This window comes from Babylonia areolata, chromosome 26 (genome assembly GCF_041734735.1).
Source record: "Babylonia areolata isolate BAREFJ2019XMU chromosome 26, ASM4173473v1, whole genome shotgun sequence".
Taxonomy (NCBI): domain Eukaryota; kingdom Metazoa; phylum Mollusca; class Gastropoda; order Neogastropoda; family Buccinidae; genus Babylonia; species Babylonia areolata.
In genome coordinates, this window is record NC_134901.1 from 29,358,456 (window position 1) to 29,383,419 (window position 24,964).

A 24,964-nucleotide genomic window follows, 5' to 3' on the forward strand; every position below is an offset into this window, starting at 1 on the left:
GACACGCACAAAAAAAATTGTCACACTCTTTTCATCCATTCTGATAATGAAGGTTCATTTCTAATCTGTTCTTGGTTGGTGGAACCAACTCTTGTGTCAAACATTATGCGTTACTTACAACCAGCTGAGAGTCTGAGCCGGTTTGATGAAATCTCGTGAGCTTTGAATTAGAAACTACAAACAAACACAATTTGAATTAAAAACAACAAACAGAATGATTCAATCCTGTCCTTGGGAGCGTACCAACGTTCACACACACACACACACTGGTATGCACACATACGTGTACACACTCTCAGACACATCAGACATAGATGCTTGCATGCATGCGCACACACACATACACACAAACACACACACACTGATTTATGTCCTTGTCAACCACTATGGCAATTCGTCACTTTAATGTTTATGCAATAAAAAAAACAACCGGAACAGTTGATTTTTTCCCCCTGAAATTACGTCCGCCAATGATGCAGTGATACACTTGATAGCTATAGTTAATATATATGTTGGTGGTTTGTTTTTTTTAGATCTGGGAGCCATATCCGAAGTACCAAAGATTCATCTCCATTACGAGCAGAAAATTTGTTTTGTTTTACACCAGATTTTAGGCTTTTAGGAAACACCGTTCTTTCTTTTATGGGTTTATGTGCTATTTAAAAAGGTAATATTGACCCATCTGGAACACTGAACCATTTGTGTTCCTGCACTGGTATTGATGTTTGTAAACTTTTTTTGTCAGCTTCAGGGGAGCGTCGACCCCCCTCCCCTCCGCCACTGTGGTGTCATCTTTCCATAACACCAGGGGCTTTCACAGCCACACATCCCAGGCCCCCCCCCCCCTCCCTCCTCCCCCTCTTCCAAACCCTCCAGCTGGCTATGTTACACTTTTTTGATTCAGTCTCTCTTACATCCCTCTGTTCAGAATTTTTTTTAATTTAAAAAAAATTTTTTTTTACCTTTGATTTAGCTGCCATTGTGTCTCACACTGTGTGATGTTTTTCGGGGCTCAAGAATCATCTGGACAATAGTGAGTTGGAGGAGACAGTAAACTGCACTGTGGGCAGCATACACTTAGCACACATATAAGAACCCACAACAAAGAAAGGGTTATACCTGTCAAAATTCTGCTAAAAAATTCCACTTCAATATTAAAACAAATACACTAGCAGACAGAAAACAGGAAATAAGGGTGACGCTGCACCTTGGCAAAGCTCATTCACACAGAAAAATCTGTTGTAACAAAACAGTAATACAATGCGTCCACATACATGCATACACACATGCACGCACAATGACACATTCATGGAAGCAATCATATCTGACTGAAACCTTGCCCATCAAGAGAGAGAGAATAGAGAAAGTACTTACAGTTACACACTTAAGACGTGTTCTTGTGTATACATGTGTGAGTACATGTGCACACGTTTGTGTGTGTGTGTGTGTGTGTGTGTGCTGTGTGTGTGTGTGTGTTTGTGTGTGTCTGTAAATCGAACAAAATGAAATAAAACTAAAAAAGAGTAAACAAAAATGAAACTGAAATTTTCAGTTCAAGCCCCATCCACTCTACACACAGGCAAGTATTCACACACACTGATGATCCTAGCAGTGACAAGCCAGATAAGTAATAATAATAATAATAATATTAATAATGGATACTTATATAGCACACTATCCAGAAATCTGATCTATATGCTTTACAAAAACGCTTTGTTAACATAAAACATTACATCTATGTTAAATACACACACCAAAATGTGAACACACACGCACACGCACACACACACTTTAACATACATGTGTATCTAACAGCTACCCTAACACATACGCACACATAGACGGGCACAAACTTACATAAACGCACACACATACAATACACATTCATATACATGCATGTAGATGCATATATACACACATAGTCAAGCACAGCTAACGCAAAGGAAGTGGACCTGTCACAATTGAACTTACTGCTGAGGGAAAAGGTGAGTTTTGAGATGAGATTTAAAAGATGCGAGGGAATCAGAATGACGGAGGTTATCAGGGAGCTTGTTCCACATCTTTGGTGATTGAAAAGAAAACGATATATAACAAAATATTGTTACATTTGGCCTCACAATGGCTTCACAAGTACCTTCAAGATGCTAAATCGTGTGGCCTCAGGTGGAAAACAATTGTAAAAATAATCTTCACAGACACTCTAAACACGTTTAAAACCAGTCTGCTTTATTCGTGTGAGTATTAAGGGGAGGTAGTAGGTGCTCGGTGGGTAAACTTCATTTCCCTGACTAATAACGTTTATTTACACGATGTATACAATATGTTTTGAACGAAAATTCTTCAGATCAGTAGTTATTACATCCTGAAGCACGGGAACATGACATATGTAAATGTTAGCCACAAAAACCACACAATTTTGCGACTTACAGGTGACTGATTCCTGGCAAAACAGCATTTTGGGGGTAGGGGAAGCAAGTCGACCAGTGTGACTCCCCAAAGAGTCAAATGTTCATCCAAACGTACTGAAATAATTCCAAGAAGACTCCTACAGGTCTCTGTATAAAACTAATCTCGGAAAGAGTGATATTGCAGTGATGAAATAAAACAGGACAATTTGTCGTTAAAATTAATCGTCTAAGATTTGATAGTAGGCCAATGCAAGCCTTAGTTGTGAAAGAACGAATGAAGAAACTTCAATTTTGGATATTAGTTTGTATAGAAAAGACCTTACTGAAAAAGAAAACATTGGATGAATTGTCTCCATCCGACGCTGTGAAACACGCACCACACCAGCCTCCGGTGCTTGGTGTATATACGTGACAAGCAAACCGGCCAACTGAGGAAATAACACAATTATGTTTTAGTTTCAGTTTCACTTTCTCAAGGAGGTGTCACTGCGTTCGGACAAATCCATACACGCTACACCACATCTGCCGAGCAGATGCCCGACCAGCAGCATAACCCAACGCGCTTAGTCAGGCCTTGAGTGCATGTTTACATATTTGTGTACCTATGAAAGTGGATTTCATTTTACGTAATTTCGCCAGAGGACAACACTCTTGTTGCCATGGGTTCTTTTTCAGTGCGCCAAGTGCGTGCTGCACACGGGACCTCGGTTTATCGTCTCATCCGAAAGACTAGACGCTCAGTTTGATTTTCCAGTCAAACTTAGGAGAAAGGGCGAGAGCGGGATTCGAACCCACACACTCACGGACTCTCTGTATTGGCAGCTGAGCGTCTTAACCATTCTGCCACCTTCTTTAATGTTTATTCAAATAGCTATGATCCACCACACAAAAACTTGACTCGGTAAAATAATAATTAATGGTTGAATCTCTTAGAATGTGATCGCATGGAGTCTATAGTCTCACTAACGATCCTACATATGGTATATAAATTGCATAAATATGGGAAAACTTTCTTGTAGTTAAATTGTGCGAGTAACTTACTTCACAAAACTTGACATATATTCTTTTTTTTGTGTGCGTGTTCAGCGAATCATATTCATACGATTCCGCAGAAACGAAAAAAACAAACCGAAAAAGCAAACAAACAAAAAAAACCAAACCCAAAAAACAAAAAACCAACCAAACAAAAACAAGAGAGGCAAGGCCTTCAAGACTCACTTGTGGTACACTTTAAAAAAAAATCCAAGCTTTTTATGTATTGAGTATAATTTCAAAATGTAATGTTTAAGATGAGAAAGATCAGTTAACTCCATTAATTACAGAGTAATTTCCCTTTTTTTTACTATCTGCACCAAAACGTTTGCAAAATAAATAAAACTTCCATGCTTAGCAAAAGAAGTTCCTGTTTGAACAAAAAATGATAATAATGACTGCTCTTGTTGTGTCAGAATATCAGATCAAAGTGCCAAGTTTAGAGAATACAAAAAATATAACAGTAAATGCAGTTTGCATATAATTAGGCTTCTTTTTTAATTTTTTTGTGCCCATCCCAGAGGTGCAATATTGTTTTAAACAAGATGACTGGAAAGAACTGAATTTTTCCTATTTTTATGCCTAATTTGGTGTCAGCTGACAAAGTATTTGCAGAGAAAATGTCAATGTTAAAGTTTACCACGGACACACACACACACACACACACAGACAACCGAACACCGGGACTCACTTTGTTTACACAAGTGAGTCAAAAACACACAGAACTAATACACGTGATATGGAGCATTTTCATTGCAACTTTTTGTTTGTGTGTGTTGTGATTATTAAAAAATATTATCAACATAACTATTTGCGTTTCTGGAAGGAATACTGCCAGTGGCGAAGGTGGAAAATTCACGCAACAGTGCAGTTGCCTGTAGTTTTCAATTCCGCGGCAACGCATGCTCAGTAAATTCATGGTATAAGTTTGATTTGGATACAGGAAAAGCAATTGTAAATGGTTTTCAGACAACCAGTGTGGTCCAATTTGAGATGTGTGGCTGAGAAAACTCCAGATAGTTCTTAATAGTATTTGTGAGCGTAGTACTTAATAGCATTTGTGAACGTGGGTTACTGAAGAGATTGTTTTCATGTTGCACGTGTCGCGATCTCTGCGCATTTTATTTTTTTGTCAGTGGGCAACAAGAACTTTTTTTTCTTCCTTTTTTCCATTTTAGATGAATATTCTGAGAGCTAATTTATGAGGAAAAAGATAGGTTCTATCCGTCTCGCCTAGAAATGATGAGTTCGTTGGCTACAATGGAAGCGATTCAGATCCATTCAAGTTCGTTGGCTGCAATGGAAACGATTTTGATCAATTCCAATGACGTTACACACATTTCTCATCACTTTACTCTGAAACTGGCCCAGCACATACATTCAGAATTTCTGGTATATTTTGCTAGTTCTTGTACGATGCATTAATTTTGTATAAACAATTAACAGCTTAAATTACGCTTCAAGTCTTATTTGTTTGTGCGCTACAGAGAAACCTAGCTCTCTTTTATCATAAAACTGAAGAATTGTTTATTAATGTAGTTATATATTTATTATTTTCATTACTGTATTTATTTGTAGGCAATCAAAGTATTTCATGCCATGTTTTAAAAACACAAAACTGCCACACATAAGTTTAGGTATGGTAGATTTCAACAGGAATAATGCAGCTTGTGAACAAAGATCTTCAAATTTGTCTTTCCAGGATTGAGAAAAAGAATGACATTTCTTTCACATTAAGCACAAAGGGGCAAACATCTGCAGAAAGAAGCAGGGTACAAAGCACATCGGCAGTATGTAAATGCTTGTATCAAGTAAGTCAAGGCCAACTTATCTGAAGAAAAGAAAGTGGCTTACAAAGAGATTTATGCTGAGGCATGTAAAGATGTCATGCAAAACGGATCAAAGGAACAAGGAGAAATGGAAACACCAAAACCTGTTCTTACAAGACATGAGGACTGACTTCAAGAAAAATGCAGATGACACACAACAAGACAAACAGAAACTGAAACTAAAGAAGAAAGAGAAGAAAGGAATGCATGGAAAAGGGGAAATTACCATGAAAAGAAAGCAGCACAACAACCAGCCCAGTAGTCAACAAAGTGCAGTCCAACAACAGCCCCTGATAAACTGGATTTCTCGTTCAGGAAATTCAAAACTAAGCTGAACTTCATCAAGAAAAAAGGGATAAAGATGACCCAAAGTAAAAGAACTCTTGCTTTTGTTGTTGGGATGAAGGAGAAATACTCTTGGAGACAGAAGGAAACTGACCTTCGGATCAAACTACTGAAAAGGGCCTTTCTCAGCTTAACACCAGAAAGAAAAGGAAGGATGCTTTTGGTGATGACACACAACAGAAGACTGACGAGTTTACAGGTGACCAGATTTCTCCAGAGCACTAGCAGATGCAAGAGGAGTAAAGAAAACCAAGTAACGACTGATCAGCCGAAAAGTGAGGGAGACGCTGATCAATTAATATGCATTTCACTTCTTCACGGAAACCCTAACATTCAACTCTCATCTCATGTATATTGTTTGCAACCATGTGTCCATTAGATGTCATGCATCAATCAACTTCCGACACAAGGGACTACTTGTGTGAATTCTGCACCAATATTGATCCAGCAGTTTGCAGCATCACACAGGCAGTGTGAAGTCACTTTTGTTGACAAGTATGACTTCTCAAACGCAACATGTTGCCTAAACACTGAAACATGTACTGCAGTTTTATCATATGATGCAGTAATCAAAGCATTTAGTCAGAAGTGTGTGTGTGTGTGTGTGTGTGTGTGTGTGTGTGTGTTGGGTTCTGCTGTCAGAAGCTTGTGAGATGCTGAATAACCCTTCACAAGACAGGCGTGGATATTCTGCTTTCCACTGATTCTGGACACTGACGACAAACCAATTTATATTCTCTGAAATACAAGACATTTTAGAGTCCATCCGACTTGATTACACTTAAAATCCAGCAGACTTACTGGAGACACATACAAATAGAAATTGGCCTGTAAATCTAAGACCAAGAAACTACAATTAGCATTGTTTGAAAACAACTCAGTGATGACTCATTGAAATCGAAAAATTTCATGAATCAAGAGCATCTAAGTATCAAAACAGTGACTTATTCCAATGTTAACTGATGCACTTCATGATTATGTAATTGGGTTCCATGTAACGCATGCTACATTTCTCAATTATAAAACAACAACAACAAACTATATACCCCAGTGTTGTATCATTGTCATGATTCAGTGCTCTCCCCTTGCCATGGAATTTTGAGGATTCAGGGGCAGCACAAAAACGGAAGAAATCGACTTTTGATGGAAAATGAACGTAAAATCTATATCTGGGCTCTTTTCTCAATTATTTAGAATCGATATCGCTATTCTGGCATTTCAAATTGAAGATAATATATATATTTTTTTGCATGACAAAAGTCTGTTTTAAAAATAATTCACAGAATGACAGCCAGAAAGAAAACAAACAAAATTCAGCTGGAAATAGCTTACATATTTTCTGATATATATCTGTAAAAGAAAAAACTGCATATAAGTTTTTGATAACAATCACAACACTTGTAGTCATGTAGGCCCTAAGTGAATTGCTGTCCCAGCTATGACTGTTGCACTCTAGTCGCTGGGTTTATGGAGCACTGGTTAGGCCGCATGATTTTGAATGCATTATGGTTTGTTGTCAAGGAGACCAGATAAGAGAGTGTTACAGTAGTCTAATCACCATATCATGTTAGAAAGTTTGTTGGCAGCAGCAGTGGGAAGAAAGGAGCAAATTTTGCCTTATCTAAGTAACTGACAGTGCAGCAAAAGTGTTTGACATATGCATCCATGGAGATTGTTTCATCAAAGTAGAGACCAGTGTTTCTCACAGACGGAAAATTTCATGTCACAGCCAGAGATGGGCATAAGGGTAGAGTTGGCCTGGTTAATCTTTGTGCAGGTCTACCTGCCAGTGCTTTCATCCCCCATTGTGTGTACACAAATGTATGTACATGCAATCAAACAACCATGTTAAGATCTGGTATTCCTTGTCGGCATTCAGTGCGTTGTGGAAACAACATGAATATATACAGCATGCGCACCCCTGAAAATAGAGTATGGTTGCATGAATGGTGGAGTTAAAAAGGTAATACACGCAAAACTAAAAGTAAGTTGTACCTCCCCTACAAAAAAGTTAGTTTTGTTTTTTTCTGTTTGGATATTAGTATCAGAATCACCACCTATGTTTTCAGGCACAGTCTGAGAGAAGGAGAAGAGAGGCATCAAATAACCCCCCCAGTATAATTTCATGTGATTATCTTAAAAGAAACAAGAATGTAATGAATGATCATGACTCATGCAAGTCCCTTTCCTGTTTTCAAAAAAACATATTGTCACTGAGATGGTTTTGTAAACCTACATACATATGAAATAATAACTTTGTTTTATGGGATATAAAGGAGCTATGCACAAGCATGCATACTAATATTTTTGAGAATTTTTTCCCATCACCTGTTATAAGCTTTTATAATGTACAGAAAAAGTTTGCAATGAACAAGTTCATAGAAACACACACACATACACACAATTCACACATACACAGAATGGAATCCAGCTTAATGGAATTCAATTTTATAAATAAATGAATAGGCTGAAATCTTGGCAGAGCAAAAAGGTGATCTATTATCTAATTGCAGCTTAATGTTCCCTCTGTTGAAGCATTCTGACTACAATATCGTGCAATAACCTGTGGTACTAAATCAGATACAAAGAAGAGAATTCTTTTTACAAGTGATGAACTTACAACAACAAAATATTCTGGTAATGAATCTGAAATATCAGACATGACATGACAGACACAGAAAGCTAATGCTGCCACTGTTATTCTGTAACAACTGAAACTTAACACCACCATGATAAAATCTGCCAACTGAAGTATCGTTTTGTTCTGTGTTTTACTGATACATTCCATACTAACACCAACAACTTTCAGCCAACATAACTCAACAAGAATGCAAAGTATGACACAAGCTGCAGTGAGAGAAAGCAGGGTTTAAATCATTTCTTTCTTCTTCTGACAAGTGACTTTTGGACCACTATTCCCTTGAAGACAAATCGTGATTCCAACCTTGATCGTCTAATTTCTCAGTCATTTATGGGTCACTATGTTACAAATTGCCAGAATTCTGGATTTGATAAACATATCACAGAAAAAATTGACAAAGCATTCATGGCTTACATGAGATTCCTGCTGATATAAAAACAAGAAGTTTCAGTTTCTCAAGGAGGTGTCACTGCGTTCAGACAAATCCATATATGCTACATCACATCTGCTAAGTAGACGCCTGACCAACAGTGTAACCCAATGCACTTAGGCCTTGAGGAAAAATAAAAATGAATGAAGCAAAATAAGACACAAAAGTAGATGAACAGATAAGTAATTGAATTAATGAAATTGATAACTTGAAACAGTAAATAAAAACAACAACAAAAAAATTAATAAGATTAATTTACATAGATAAACAAATTACATAAAATAAAATATAGAAAAGAAGGATACAAATAATATCATAACAGTGATAAAATCAACATATAAATGAATATTCTAAAAATGAGTAAGTAAACACACACACACACACACACACAGAGAGAAACATGCCCTACAGATATGAAACAAATATGCAAAATATGCAGTCTCACAGATATCAAAGCACAGCAAAGAAATGGTCACAGGCCAAACACTACACATAAAAGCACATGAGCCCTGACACATAAACACACGCACACACACCCACACACACGCATGCTCACAAAAACCCATACCCCTCCCCCAACACTTAAACATCAACATTCCCCATCTCCCACATTACCCACAGGCACACTCACTCACACACAAACATGTACACACACTCCTATGTATTTCAGCTTCCACAGCATGCACACTGACACACACACATATACATACAACCACACATAATTATATCTTTTTTTAATCTAAAAGTTGTGCATTGTCTTGTGTCACTATGGGCTCCCCATTCCACTTTCAATTTTTGTAGGAGTTTCACTGAGCCAGTCAGAATCATGTCGATTTCCAGATGTATGAATGGAGAGCATGTGTCAGAGCTTCAACTTCCATTGTCAGGCTGGAGGTTGTGACTTTGAATGCAGCATTATCTTCTCTAATTGTTTTTCTGCTTTGCTTTGCAGTGAATCTCCAACTGGATTGGCCTTTAGTGACTGAGCCATCTGTGTGTACGATGATATCCTCTTCTTTACTGTTGTCATCAATGAGTAGATTCACCTTTGAGTAAGTTCTGCCCTCTGGCGATTCACAACAATGTCTCCCCACAGTGGGTGAAATGACTGTGTTGGAGATGCTGGATGTTTGCAGGGTTTTCATCCTACTCTTGTTTCTTTCAGGTCTTTTAGCTGGCACACCAGCTGGATTGTGTCTTCTGCTTTTCCCATCCATGATCTTCTGCACCCTTTTGGTTCCTTAACTGCATCATGCAGTGAGTTTGAGGGTTTTCTAATGCTCTGAAGTAGGCCTTAATCTGATCTAACTTGTTTCTGGCCTGCATCAAAGGAAGGTCATGTAGGTATCATATGGTCTCCATAGGATTGTCTTTTGTAGTTCAAAGGACCTCGTAGGATCACTTTGAATTCTTTCTAACTTTAGGAGGCTGCTTTGAGAGAGAGCTATTTGTCCTAGTCCATAGTCAATAAAACTGAGAACGAGAAACTGACATAGCCAAAAGGGGTGGCATCACTGGATGCCTTTGGCTGCCATTGCCTTTAAGACTGAAAGGCCCATTTTGTATTTTAGAACATTGCTTTCAGTGTGCTTCCTGAAGGTCAGCATCCTGTAGAACTGTATTCCTAGGTAGTGTAGACAGTCAGTTTCCGTTATCTGAATTCAGTTGAAAGAAACAGCTGGTGGTGATTTATTCAGTTATGATCTTGCGAGTGCATAGCAACGTTACGGCTTTTGCCGGATTGATGGAAGATCCTGTGTCCTTGCACCACTGGACGATACTGTTCAGTTATTTCTGGATGGCTGTGGTTCTTTCTTGAGCATCTTTTCAAGTTTTGAAGACTAAACCATCATCTGCAACAGTAAACACCAAAGGTACCACATTGTTAAGTCTGCAAGGCTTTTTCTATAGATGTTGCATAGGACAGGAGAGAGCAGTGTTCCTTGTGGCAGTCCCATGGAAAGTTTAGAGGGTGCAGACATCCATTCTCCAAGACGTAGGATAACGGTTCTTTCCTGAAGTGCTGCTGCTATCTATCTTCTTAGTGTCAAACTTTTGTTTTTTGTTGTTGTTGTTTTTTTGCTGCCCTGTCATCTGTCCCATTTCAGTAGCATTATTCCCACACCACTCATTCACGGTCACACCCGGGTTTGTCCATCACATTCCCAGCATCAGCAGTCCACAGGGAACCATCAATGTTAGGTTGCCTTGAGGCCACACACCAGAGGAGACCCTGCACTGCTGCTGAGTCACTTTGGTGGTGTTCAGTGGTACCTGTTCTAATTTAACTTACTTAGGACACCACCTACTAAGCCCCAAACTGACGACAATAATGGCTTAGTCGCGGAGCCAGACTGAGTGAGCGTCCCTCCCAGTGTGGAGACCGCCACCACGTCCCTCCAACGGCAGTCCCCCTGAATCTGCCGACACTGAAGACCTTGACAAGACTCGCCCCAAGTACAGAAGTGGAGGGGTATCGAAACTGATGTCACCATGAGAGCAGGGCATGAAAGGCTTTAGTATCAAACTTACTCCATATTGTAGTAGCAGCTCCATGAGGTGTGCAAATTGGACTTGTAAGCATCTTCCAGGTCAACTGCTACTGCTAATGTTTCTTCTTTTCTTTGAAATCATTCATATACCTCATATGTGAAAGAAGCCGCATTTTCCCATGTACACTTACCTGTTCTGTACCCCCCTTGATTTGGAGGGAGAATGTGCCTCTGTTCACAATCCCCTGCGAGTTTCCTGGCTATTATGCATTCCATGAGTTTTCAGCAATGTTTTGCATGGTTGGCATCCGGTAGCCGTTTACCTTACAATGGTCCTTCCCTGGTTTTGGTATGGGTTTTAAGAAGCTGTGTGTCCAGTCCTCCGGAACATGTCCATTGTGAAAACTGTTTTGATAAAGATTGAAAAGTTTGCTTCTGTCTTCTTCTGGTAGCTCCTTGATTCAGTGGTGAACTTTGTCTGGGCCAGAGACAGCACCTTTCTTGCATTTTGCTATTGCTTCATTCAGATCATATATTGTGATATCATCATCAGATCCAGTCTGCATAAGCTTTTGGTTTAATTCCTCAACAAATTTCTTCTTTTCATCTAATTCTCTGATCCCTATGTTGTATGAACCATTTGAGCAGAGCAGATCCTTTTTCTTCATTTGCCTTTTGCTTGGTTCCATCAGTATTTAACATATCTGGGGTTGTTGTTGTGCTGGTTTTCCCTTCAATGCTATGACAGAATTGCCATAACTCTGTCAATGGTGCGTCAAAGATGAGTGCCTCGCAAAACTTATCATTTGCTTCTTGTGCTATGATTTCAAACTGCCTTGTTTTTTCCTCCATTTTTGTCTCAATTTCTTTGTCAGGAGAAGGCTTTCTTTTTGCCAAAGTTTGACAGCAGCATGCTTTTCTTTCCAGGCTCTCTCTGTGTCAGCATTCCACCATGGGGCTGAATAGTTTGCTTCCAATTTAGTGCCGTTCTTTTGGTTCTTCTGCTTCTTGATTTTTCGATGATGGTTGTCTCTTTGTTTTCATACTGAAATGGATTATCCAGTTTCATACAGGTCTTATCTGATGATTTCTGTAGACTGAAAACTACTGAAGGGTAATTACTGCCTTTATGTGGAAGCGTCGCTGCACTCATTTCTGCTCTGAATTTTGAAGATGTTAGAGCGATGTCAATCACACTGTCACTGTCTCCTTGTCTTGTTCCAAGGTTCACTGGGGTTGCGGTTGCTGTCAAGAACGAAACTGAAATGTGGGAGGGGGGGACCAGTACTTACATCAATACAAATCACACTTTTGCTCACCATCTGAAACAAGTGCTTGTTGAACCAAAATGTGTGCTGGAAATGATACAATTCCAACTCATGCAGCCCACGTTGACCTGTATTTCATTGTTTTATGATCATTGTTTAGATCCGATTAAAAGTTTGAAACCTTCCCTGTCTTCATCACATCTTTCTGGCTTCAATAAATTGTAACAAAAACTCAGAAAAAAAAAAAAAATGGTAATGTACTGTTTCAGAGTTGATTTTTTTTTTCCCCCCACATTAACAACATACTGCAAATGGACAATGTATAAAGTGCATAAGTTGATAAAAATCATATTGTCCGCTCACTGTCAAAAAACAAATTTTTGTCAATCAACTGGAACACTGAACTGGTTTGTGCCAGAAACCCTTAGCCACATCAGATCCACATTTAACTAATATCTGAACTACTAAGTTTGAATCTGTCAAACCTTTAACCTATTCCTGTCTTTTCAATGATGTTACTGCTCAGGTACTTCATAAAAATTAGCTCACATGCTGAACAAACCTCACAGTAACCACTGTTTCAGCAAGATGATTGATGAAGAAGTTGTTACTGATATTATTTTGTCTACTGGAATTTTCAGCATGTTCATTCCAGTATTAATGAAGCATCCTGTTTAAAATATTGGTATGCAATAAACATGTTAACTGTGTACTGAGTGTCATTCTGTCTGGTCTGTCCAGAATTACTTCTTATTTCTTTTTACTACAAACAAGAAATACAAAGTTCCGCTGTCTTGAAGCAATACAATAAACATGTTAATTGTGTACTGAGTGTCATTCTGTCTGGTCTGTCCAGAATTACTTCTTATTTCTTTTTACTACAAACAAGAAATACAAAGTTCCGCTGTCTTGAAGCAATAACAATAAACATGTTAATTGTGTACTGAGTGTCATTCTGTCTGGTCTGTCCAGAATTACTTCTTATTTCTTTTTACTACAAACAAGAAATACAAAAATCTGCTGTCTTGAAGCAATAAAATGCTACTCTTGTAACTAACTAGGAATGACCCAAGAAAGGGTCTGGTGGCTAAACACAATACACAATTCAGAATACAGTTTAATACAGAAATACAGTTTAATCAAGAACAATTACGTCCCTGTATTTGGAATGTGTGGAAAGAACTATTTTTCTTCTACATTTAATCAAAATTTTGGTGTTAACAATGTTTTTCCTGTGAAAATGATTTTAAGTTGATCACAGACATACCTACATACAAAAAAACAATTGAAACAGACTAAATTTGTTACTCACACAAGCTAAAATGAAATGAGCCAAATAGTCAAGTCTGAAAGTGGTGCCTTTCTTGTAAAAAGTACAAGTAGAGCAATTCATTTTCATGTTTTAGCTTACCTAAGCAAATCTGCACACTCACACTGACAATGTTATAGAAACAAACAACGCCCTTCAGTAAATTTCACTGATATAAACTTGATATCAAAATGCAGCAAACTAACTGAATTATTATCCATTTGGATGTTAGAAAAGCATTTTGCATTCCCCTAAGCTTTGTTAATATCAATCAATCAAAGCCCTCAAATCAGTTTAATATACTCAAACAAATACAAATACTCCTCACAGCATTTTAAATGCCCAACTACATCAATAGTACCACTCAACATTAACTCCTTAAAAAATAATGAACGCATATCTCTCTCTAAAAGTTATTTCATCTAAGCGAAACCATTTAACACACACAAATACAAATTAAAAAAAATTATTAACTATAATTATAACGCATGGAAGCCCACCCGCACAAACACAAACATGCATGCGCGTGCACACGCTCACATACATGCACGCACGCACGCGAACACACGCTCTCACACACAAAAGGCAGTTTCCTTAAATTTCCAAACACTTGGAGCATGTTATCTCTCATTCTCACTAATATACATGAGTACATATGTGCATGCTCAAAAACACACACACCAGTTTATAAGCAAAACTTTACTCATTCAGTGTATTTCACCATAAATAGTAAATATTGATTTAACCACTTTGGTCATTCAATGTGTTTCACCAGAAATAGTAAATACTGATTTCACTTGGTTTCAATGAACCATACTCACATACAGATGATCACATGTACAGACACAGCACATTTTGAACTGGATGTTACAAATGTTTCTGCACAAATTCTATGCACTAACACTGGCAAGATGTCATGATCATTCTATAAATATGGATGATATGGCCTTTTAAATACAGATTTATTTTACAAACACAGGCAAAGTATCTGGGCCACTCCACAAATGATGATGGCTCAAGTGATTTAAAAAAAAAAAAGTTTTCACAAATCAAAACCAGCACCCCTGGATCAGTGAAGCAAGCGCGCCTATAGCACTACTGTGGTCAATGCCAGAGACGTATCACACCTAAACACACTGTAGCACAGGTCAGCACAGTGCCTGAAACAAACAAACGTTTGGTAAATTGCTTCATTCCATTTTGAGTTTTCTGAAAAAGACAACAAGTTTTATATATATTGTGGAATCTCTCTCTCTCTCTCTGTCTGTTTCACACACTGTATGAATACATTCACCCATAAACACACACACTTGCATACACCCATTCCCCCACACACTCATACACATGTGCACACACACATACACAGACACACAAAGACACTAAACACACACAAACACATTTTCAAATATTATGTGTAATATGAGCTAAAAAATGACATGGTTTCATTTGTACATTTTTCATACACATGAACATTCAAACATGGTTTTAAACTATGTAAATACCACTGTTTGTGAGGAGATGAAAGTAACTACCCTACTCACATACTTGAAGATATGGCAACAAGTTCTGTTTCTAAGTACCAACATTTCTCCATCCAGCACAGTGAAAAATGATGTTGCATACAAAAGTTCAATTAAAAATAATCTATTCACTGAATAAAATGTGCATAACTGCAGTGATATTACTCCATGCACTTCCAGAACTTCTTGCAGATATATCACCATACCAAACTCAGCTATGCTTAAGTATCATTTATCAGGTCTCATTTCATTAATGTTTTGTTAAAGCAAGTACAGTTCTAGTTTGTCTATTTCAAGCTGCCTCTAATTTACAATGTTTTCTGTGAAGCAAATAATTCTCTGAATCTGTCTGTCTGTCTGTCTCTCCCTCCCTCCCTTTCTTGGTCACCAGCATGCCATGAACACAGCTTACCTCCAGCATACTTGAGAACATCATTGCGGTACTGCTCAAAAACCGTCTTGAGGTTTGCAATATCTGTATCAATCTTGTTGTTCAGCTCCTGCAGTTTACTGGCATTGTTTGCATGCTGTACAGAATCAGTTAAAATCTTTGAAAAAATTTATCTTAAAACAGTGCTTATGTAAATAAATCAAATCTAATATATGCAGCATCAATAACAGAAGAACCATTGTTAGTGTTACACTAAAGCATATTTCTGCAGGAAAATGTGTGGTCTTTTGTAAACATTTTTTTATACTGCTGAAATGCTTAGCATGCTTAGCTCCTACACTTCATTAAACATATATAACTAAGGTAGGCACACACAAGAAAATTGACCAAACACTTGATGCTTAAAACACACACACACACACACACACACACACACAAACACATTCGCACACACACATACATTATGTCTGTATGCACAACCTCGATCCCGGTCTATCATGAATTTTAAGAAGGTGACTGAAATCAAATGATTTTTTTTCATTCAAAGTTCTATAAATGAAAAAAAAAAATCATATTAAAAATAATCTAACAGAGCAAGGGGGGTGTAAAACAAAACTCACGGCTTCCACCGATCGGCCACGTTCCAAATTGATGTCCAGGGTTACGTGCCCTTTTAGTTTTGTCACCTCGTCTGTCAGTGCTCTTTTCAAATTTTCCAATTCGATGCCCATTTTCTGAAACATCAGGTTAAAGCACATGACAAAAAACTGAGTATATTCATTTTGCAACACTGCTGATGTTCTGCATTAAAATATCTTTCTAAACTGGAGTCTTGAAATGTTCTGAATTGAAATATCTTTCTAAACTAGAGTCTTGAAATGTTCCCCCTAAGACATGGAGTGGTAGCCGGAAAAGCATCCGCCAAGAAGCGAGAGAATCTGAGCACATGATATCAAATCCCACACTCACCAGTATTTTCTTCCCCTCCACTAGACCTTGAGTGGTGGTCTCGATGCTAGTCATTCGGATGAGATAATAAACATGGGTCCCATGTGTAGCATGCACTTATCTCACATATAAAAAAACAAACAAAACCCTATGGCTACAAAAGGGTTGTCCATGGCAAAATTCTGTTGAGAAATCCACTTTAATAAGAAAACAAATACACTTGCAGGTGGAAAAAAGAAGAAAAAATTGTAATAAAGAGTAATGCAATAAAACACATCAAAACATTAGACATTTCTACAGGTTGTCATCTTTCATCTGAGTTCAGAACAAGTCGTGGCCTGTCTCTGTATTGGGTAAAGACTGACATCCTAACTTTTTCAGTAAAAACTACTTGCACGTCATCCAAGTGGTAAGAGTGCTAGAATTCTGTCTCAAGAAACCAGGATGCATGTGGTTTAAGGGTCACAATCTTACATTCTTCACCTTCTCATCCCAGAAACAAAACAACGGAAAACATGAAAGGGCTTGCCCATTAGTTAAATAAATATCTTGTGATAAGTGAAAGAGGTGGCAATAGTGATTGAACTACAGAAACAAAACAAAAAAAGCCAAAATGAAAAACCTCACTCACCAAGGAATCTGCTTGATAGTTATGGTGACACATAGTTAAGTCAGGCTCAAGCTTCATAAAAACAACAACATAATTTAAGCCTCTTAGCCCATAAATATACCTTAAAGAACAAAAGTTTGCATTTGAGATGCACATAAGTGATACTATCATTGAATACAGATGTTAATTATCACCTGTTCAATATCTACAAATCAGTCCTGGCATCAAGTATACAAGGCTTTTGGTCCCATATGTTGTTTAAAAAAATTTTTTTTTTAATATAAATTTTATAGAAAATGCCCCAAAGTCAAAACTTTGATAAATGTTCAAAGCTGGGACCAATAGCTTTCAGCAAAGAAAGGTGCCTTCAGACTATGTAGGTAATAATCTTTCCCTTAATGTTCAAGGAAACTCATCCACAATGTACTTAAAAGGAAAACTTCAACTCAATCATCTCTTACCTCTGTTTCTGAGCGTAGTTGAGAAAATTCACTTTTCTGTAAGAGCACCATGTCTTTTTTGACTGACACTATCTCTGCCATCAGCTGTTGAACTGTTATTTCCTGTTCATCAACACAAAATACAGCAAGTTACTGTATGAAAACAAATGTATTCTTCATATCATCACAAGAAGATCATTAGTGTCAGGAAGTGACAGTGTCTGACAATGAATTGTATCTTTGTTTATGAGAACAAACACAATGTCTTTCATTCATTTCAAATCCTTGAACATGGATCATCACAAATGTATAAATCCACATTTTTCAACATATTTCAAGTATACCAGTGTATGGTTACAGTACAACTGATCATCAGTTTCTCCAAGGCCAGTCATTAGTACCATGGACTGAGAGATCAAGGGTTTAATCCCACCAGAACCATAAACAGCACAGCAGTATTTCAGCACTGCTACCTTCTACTCAGAGCTGAATACAGAATACAATCCAAGCTGGAACCACACTTCTATGTGTCATCCACTTGACAGACGGCTATTGATGCATTGTCAAAGGTTTTATGTCACAGTCTTAGATGGTGCATGTACTGCTGTACTGGGTGCATCAATTATGCAAATGTGCAGGCATGATGAGAGCTGGGTGGAAACATGTAAACATGCATTTCCATTTCAAGGAAAAAAGGGAAGGGGTAAAAACAAAACAAAAAGACAAAACAAAAACACTTGTCAGTTGGGTGTGACTGCTGCAGAAAAGCCCCAGAGGCCATTGCTGAGATCTGTGCAAATCCTAGGAGAAAGTGGGGGAAGGGGGTGAAACTCCAGTATGCTGTCATCAACAATGGCTGTTGTGACACAAATGCAGATGTATTTGACAGGAAAATAAAGTACTACATACATACACACACACACATGCATGATCTCTGTTCCTGTCCAGCCACTGGGGCCAGTTGCCTCTATATGCAATAAAAACTGTATCTTTTTTTGTTGTTTTTTGTTTTTGTTTTGAAATTGTGTGTGTTTGTGTGTTCTGAAGTTATGACAGCCAATGATATGGGGATACACTTCATGTTATTTAGATCTGGGATTTATAGCCAAAGTACCAAAGATTCATCTCCATTACCAGCAGAAAATGTGTTTTATTTTATACCAGATCATAGGCTTACAGGAAACACTGTTCTTTCTTTTGTGTGTTAACTCACTCCGGATGATGGAACATTACAGCGTTCCTGATGTAAGGTAGCATTCCGGACGATGGAACGCTATAGCGGTTTCGACAATTAAAAATTTGTACATGTTTTCCTTGTGGGGTAGCATAAAAATTGCAGCTACACCAGCATTGCGAACATGTCAAGGGTCGAATGGAAAGTTTCTTTGTGAGGTTTCCATGACTATACACTCGCTGGCCAGCCGCTGACTTTGGTACCCCACATGACAAGCTAATCTACATACGTATCGAAAATGGCGTCGCAGGCGATACATGTGGAATTTTTTTTTTAGCAAACTAGATCATGACAGCGGCTTTTTACTGCTGCTGAAGTGATTGAAATGTTTCAAACTGAAGGTTTCGACATCGACGAGGATGATGAAGACGTTAAATAAAGTATCTGCAGTGAATAAAGCTACCAGTGACTCAGCTTCTGAGGGCTGTGAAGAGAGGAAGGGTGGTGAGCATACACACGTCGTTAGAAGAAGGGTCAGTGGGTCAAGTACATGGAGTTTAATTCAGTTACTTTGTGTTTTGTATTTTTTGTGATTTTTTTTCCCTAACCCTAACAAATGGGTATTTGCAGGGGAAAACAAGGGAGAAAACTATTCGTCCGGAGTGAGTTCATGTGCCATTAAAAAACCCTATTTTACTGACCCCTGAAGATCACTGAAACACTGGTGATTCCTACACTGTTATTACTGTTACTGGGTTTGTAAACTTTTTTTTTCAGTCTCTCTCACATCCCCGCAAGTGGCTGACATTAAACAATTATGTTCTTTGTAAAATAAGGTAACTTTATTTTTGTATTTACAAACTGTATGTGTGCACAAGGGAAGTATGTAAGGAGGGGGGACGAATAAGCTAAGGCCTATATTTTTCTATTGGAGTGGGGGACAGGATATGGGGTGGGAAAGAAGGGGTATTCAGTTATATGCGATTTAATATGTCAGCCTGATAACATTTTAATTTGTGAATCTTTTAACTGAAATAAGTATCTTAGAAGTTGAGTACTGTGCGTGTGCATGTGTGTATGTGTGTGTGTGTGTGTGTGTGTGTGTGTGTGTGTTGTGTATTCACATGCGTGTGTGGCATGGGATGATATGCAATGCAGTTTGGTTCACTGCAATGGAGACCTCTGTGCATGAGAATTCAATAATCTGTGTATTTGTAAATATAACTATTTGTGTTAGGTTCTCTTTTTATTCTATGCTTCATCCATTCAGTCCCTTCAGCGCATATAAAACTCTGCTGCTCGACTCGTCCTCAGAAAGAAAAGATCTGAGCACATCACTCCTCTTTTGCAACATCTCCATTGGCTCCCCGTTTCACACAGAATAAAGTAAAAGATCAGCACTCTATGTTATAAATGTATTCACAAATCTGCCCCTTCCTATCTCTGACTGCCTTCACCTCTACACTCCATCTCGCTCTCTACGATCGGCTTCGGATCCAGTCTGTTTACATATACCCAGATTCAAACACTCCACTCTGTCTCTGGACCTTGCAATTGGAATGAATTTCCTCTTTTGCTTCATCAGGTCTCCGCACTCAGCTCTTTCAAGTCTGGCCTTAAAACCCACTTCTTCCCAAGATAACCTCCCTTCCCTGCCTCTTCCTCGTCTTCAGTTTTTAGAGTTATGCATGCGTGTGAATGATTAGTGCAAAAGCACTTTGATTTATCTCTTCATAAGATTCAGCGCTATATAAATATCATTACTATTATCATTATTATTATCCTTTTCCCTTGAGGGCCTGACAAAGCCCTTTGGGTTACGCTGCTCATCTGAACTGTTTGGTGCCTTCCAATTTATCTTTTTATCTTTTATTTATTTCATTTTATTTTTTTGTTTTTATGTTGGAAATAAAGTATAGACAATAAAGAGTGTGTATTTATGTATTGATGCTACCTGTTGTTTCTTTGTGATCATGTGACGGGACTGGTGGTCCAGGGTACTGTTGATGAGTTCTGTCAGCGCCTCTGCCATCCCCTCTGCCTGCTGCCGGGTGAACCCTGTGACAACAATGATGCAAACATATCACTTGCACCAATCAGTCAATAAAACGCTTAATTAATCCTATGGAAATGAACTTGAGCAATGACAGGCTCGTTATAAACACCAATATAATATGATGGTGCACCATGTACTCCATAAAAAGTGATTAACTAGACAATAAAAATTCACTATTGTTGATAGACGTAAACAAACCACACACACAGCCACACACCCTCACACACACACACACACACACACACATGCATGCTACAACACACACAAGAAAATAAAGTATTGCCAATCAATATCTAATTATAAACAAAAACACACCTTAAATAAATCCATATACATCAGTAAAACAGACACAGCCTGCTCACATGTATATAGTATATGATGTAATATGCACAACATTTTGAACACAATCAGGTACCATATATATTGCTCCTTATACTGTTCTGAAATTTGAATTCTACTTAACCAATTACTAACACTTGGAGTTAGCTGGAAGCAAAGTAATAAAATGTCCCACCTTCAAACTTCTACACTTTGCGATAGCAGTGATTACACGAGACACCACTCTTCAGATGGTCAGGCACAGTTCAGAAATCTGTTCTGTATGATTGCTTTCAGTAGCAAAAAGGTCAATGATGCTATTGTTAGCTTAAATATCTTATGATGTCATTGTAGTGCCACACTATTGATTCTTTATTGTGGTGCCACACTATTAATTAAGAACTTAAAATTCTGATTCCCAATCCAGACTGCACACGGAAATGTACACAGTACAGTTAAAATTCAGGATTTGGAATGTTAGAGAGTTTAATTTGATTGTTATCAGTCATTACCAGGTTAGAATCATTTTCAGTTATACTTCAATATAAATATGACAGATACATTTGAATACAATATGACAAATCAACTGCGAAACAAAATTACCTTTTGTTTCCAAAGACTTCACAAAGCTCAATGAGTCAAAGTAATAAACTTGTCGAACCGTTGATGGATCAACACGCCGGGCATCAACTGTCAGCGGCTTGCCAATATCCAGCTCTGCACAATATGAACAATGCTTCATGTATATAAAATATACATTAGATTAGAAACTAGACTACCAAATTCCAGTCAGTATCTTCCCAGTTTAGAAAAAAATCATATCTGTCAGTGACAGGTATAACAGCGAAGTGTTGATAGAATGCTGGCTTTCAATATGAGGGTCCTAGGTTCGATTCCAGTATCTCATGGCAAGTGCTGTTAGACTGCTAACTTTCAATATGAGGGTCCTAGGTTCGATTCTAGTAACTCAGGGCCTGGTGAGTTGAAGTGGAGATTTTTCCAATCTTCCATGTCAACATATGTGTCAACTTGCATTTGCCTTTACCTCCTTTATCATCATGTGTTTACACATGCAGCAGACCAAATATGCATGCTAAAGATCCCATAATCTGTGCAAATGTTTGCTGGATAATGGAAACATGAACACACCCAGCATGCAAACCATTGAAAACAGAGTATGGCTGCCAGCATATGGTAGGGTAAAAAAATCATGAAAAAGACCACTTGAAGATGAGTTGAGTAAATGTGGGAACTGCAGCCCACAAATGTGGAAAAGAAAGAATATTTTACAGTAGGATTACATTACATCATACCCTTGTTAATATCTGCAGTGTTACTGTTACAGTGCTTGGGGAGTGTGGGAGGGGGGTGAACACTGAATGCATCACTGTATGACAGATGTGTCTAAAATTTATCAAGTACAAAGTTTGGTGAAGTTTGATAAATTATCCCAATTATGTTCAGTTCTAGACATGCATTTATGCTCATGATAAAACAGTGTGAACTGGGGCATAGTACTAAGTGACACTTATCACAGTGATCAATACACTTAGTGTACATACTACATTTGAAGTTGGTTATTTCTGGTCATCTTTTTAGCTTGAGTCTCAGTGTCCTGAGACGAGGCTGCAGTACTAGTATTGACAAAGCTTATCTGTTGATAAAAGACAGGCAGTCCCTTCTTGATCTTGTGTTTTTTTGTTTGTTTTTCTTCTACCAAGAATATATCCAAGGTCAATATATATGCTGGCCATTACTGACACATAGGTTGATGCAAACAAAGTGTGGCAGGACTGAGGGCAAGACAAAGCATGACAAAGCAAAATTCTTTATTTTTAAGCATAATAGATTTGCTCTGGTGTGCTTTAAAAAAAAAATTTTTTTTTACATCCAGTCCCCGCCCTGAACAAGGTCTACACTACATAATACCACATAGTCATAAGCACTGTAACAATACATAAAAAAAGAAATAATCAAGACTCACCTTTCCTTCTTCAATATTTGTGTGCTGGCCATATATATATATATATATATATATATATATATATATATATATATATATATATATATACATACATACATATATACACACACATAATTATTATATATAATTATATAATATGTATACATATAAGTATATATAATCATACACACATAGATTGATACATAGAATGATAAATACAAGGACGTTTTCACCTACTTAACAGCAAATGTTGCCGATTCATCTACGCTACAGTCATTTACAACATCAACGAACATAAAATTTATCTTCATGTTACTAATACTAAATACTAACCGACCTGACACAGTTACAGAAGCAGACGACACATTTTCCTTTGCATCCTTCGTGTCAGACAAATTTGTTGTTGAAGTGGGAACTCGAATATTCGGGTCGAGAGACTGGGGTGATATGGCCTCAACAGAACTAATGAGCCGATCTATTGCTTTTGCAGACTGACTGTGTCCTCGTGACAGTGAAACCGAAGGTGATTTCGAAGCATTTTGAACAAACTTGATGAGCCGATGACGGTAGATACATGAGTAGTTTGCCATTTTGTTGATTACGTACAAGAATGACCTCCCTTACAATGATGAAATTTCGAGAAACTGTTCGTCACGAAAAGTAGGTCAATATTAATTGTCACATATGGATTGTGTACCTAATTCTAAGGCGTGTATTCGCACACAATTTAATGATTTAACATCCTATATTGCCTATTTGGATATGGAATATTATATGATTATATACTATACATATAATCGCACTCTCTCACTCTCACTGTGTATGTGTGTGTGTGTGTGTGTGTGTGTGTGTGTGTTCACTACATAATATATAAACGTAATATCTGGATAATCATTTCGAGAATACCGTCGAACACTCACTAAATATCCGTGGTGTGTCAGTGCAGTGTGTGCGTCAGTGTGTGTAGTCAGTGTGTGTGTGCGGTGTGCCGTGTGTGTGCCAGTGTGTGTCAGTGTGCGCGCGCGCCTCGCGCGCGTGCGTTTGTGTGTCTGTAGTTGTCTGTCAGTACGGCCGTGTATGTGTGTGTGTCAGTGCCACGTGTGTGTGTGTGTGTGTGTGTGTGTGTGTGTGTGTTTGAGAGAGAGAGAGACTGGAATCAGCCGGTGTGTGTGTGTGCCGGTGTGATCGTTACGTCAGGCTTCACTGGACTCCATTGAGAGACAGTTTTCAACTTGTGTGAGACAGTTTCACTCCAAGAACTCCGAAAGCAGACAGTGGACAGCAATGACTGCTGCAGCATCAGCTCATATGAATTTCAAGAACATCACCTTGTGGGAAACAGTTGACTTGGACCTCATTGTCACGTTTAGAACTGAGCCCCTGCCCCCACCTCCCCAAACCGGCCAACAAGTATAATTTTCTAGTGCACGGTAATCCAAATTAAGTGATGCAGATTGTTTAATGTCACTGGGTTCCAACTGAACAGAACTGAAGAAAAGGTCGATCTGTTGACCAAACGCCATTTTTCAGGTACAGTAGCCGTGCAGTGAAGTAAGCATTACAACCTAGTAATCGTACGCCACTCACGGCAACTTTCATTGAGGATTCTTCAGTCGTGATATTCAAGGAAGAGAATATTGTAGATAGGCTACTCCTTTTTCGATTCAAATTCCAGAAATGCCAGGAGGAATGCCTTACGAAAACGGGGAGAGTATCCTTGAGAACTTTGATGACGTTGAAGATTTGCTCTTGTACCAGCTTGCCCAAATGCTGCATTCCAGGTTGTTGGA

The 24,964-nt window shown here is 38.1% G+C and overlaps 1 protein-coding gene across 1 annotated transcript; it reads right to left on the reverse strand.

The window, feature by feature from the left end:
• Positions 1 to 3,247: 3,247 nt before the first annotated feature.
• Positions 3,248 to 23,764, reverse strand: LOC143300840 (mitochondrial calcium uniporter regulator 1-like). Its single transcript, XM_076614773.1, has 7 exons — positions 23,512 to 23,764; positions 21,815 to 21,928; positions 20,792 to 20,895; positions 17,685 to 17,786; positions 16,286 to 16,399; positions 15,687 to 15,801; positions 3,248 to 14,914 (listed from the first exon to the last, which is right to left on the reverse strand). The coding sequence occupies exons 1-7, from the start codon at positions 23,762 to 23,764 to the stop codon at positions 14,859 to 14,861; spliced, it is 858 nt and encodes a 285-aa protein (XP_076470888.1). The 3' UTR covers positions 3,248 to 14,858.
• Positions 23,765 to 24,964: the final 1,200 nt, after the last annotated feature.

Bases quoted from the DNA above. Each gene is read 5' to 3' on its own strand.
- LOC143300840 (XM_076614773.1), bottom strand. From the start codon at position 23,764: ATGGCAAACTACTCATGTATCTACCGTCATCGGCTCATCAAGTTTGTT. The intron at 21,929-23,511 runs GTCGGTTAGTAT...CATATTGTGCAG, and splicing joins TGCTTCTGTAACTGTGTCAG to AGCTGGATATTGGCAAGCCG. The intron at 16,400-17,684 runs GTAAGAGATGAT...CTGATGTTTCAG, and splicing joins AACTACGCTCAGAAACAGAG to AAAATGGGCATCGAATTGGA.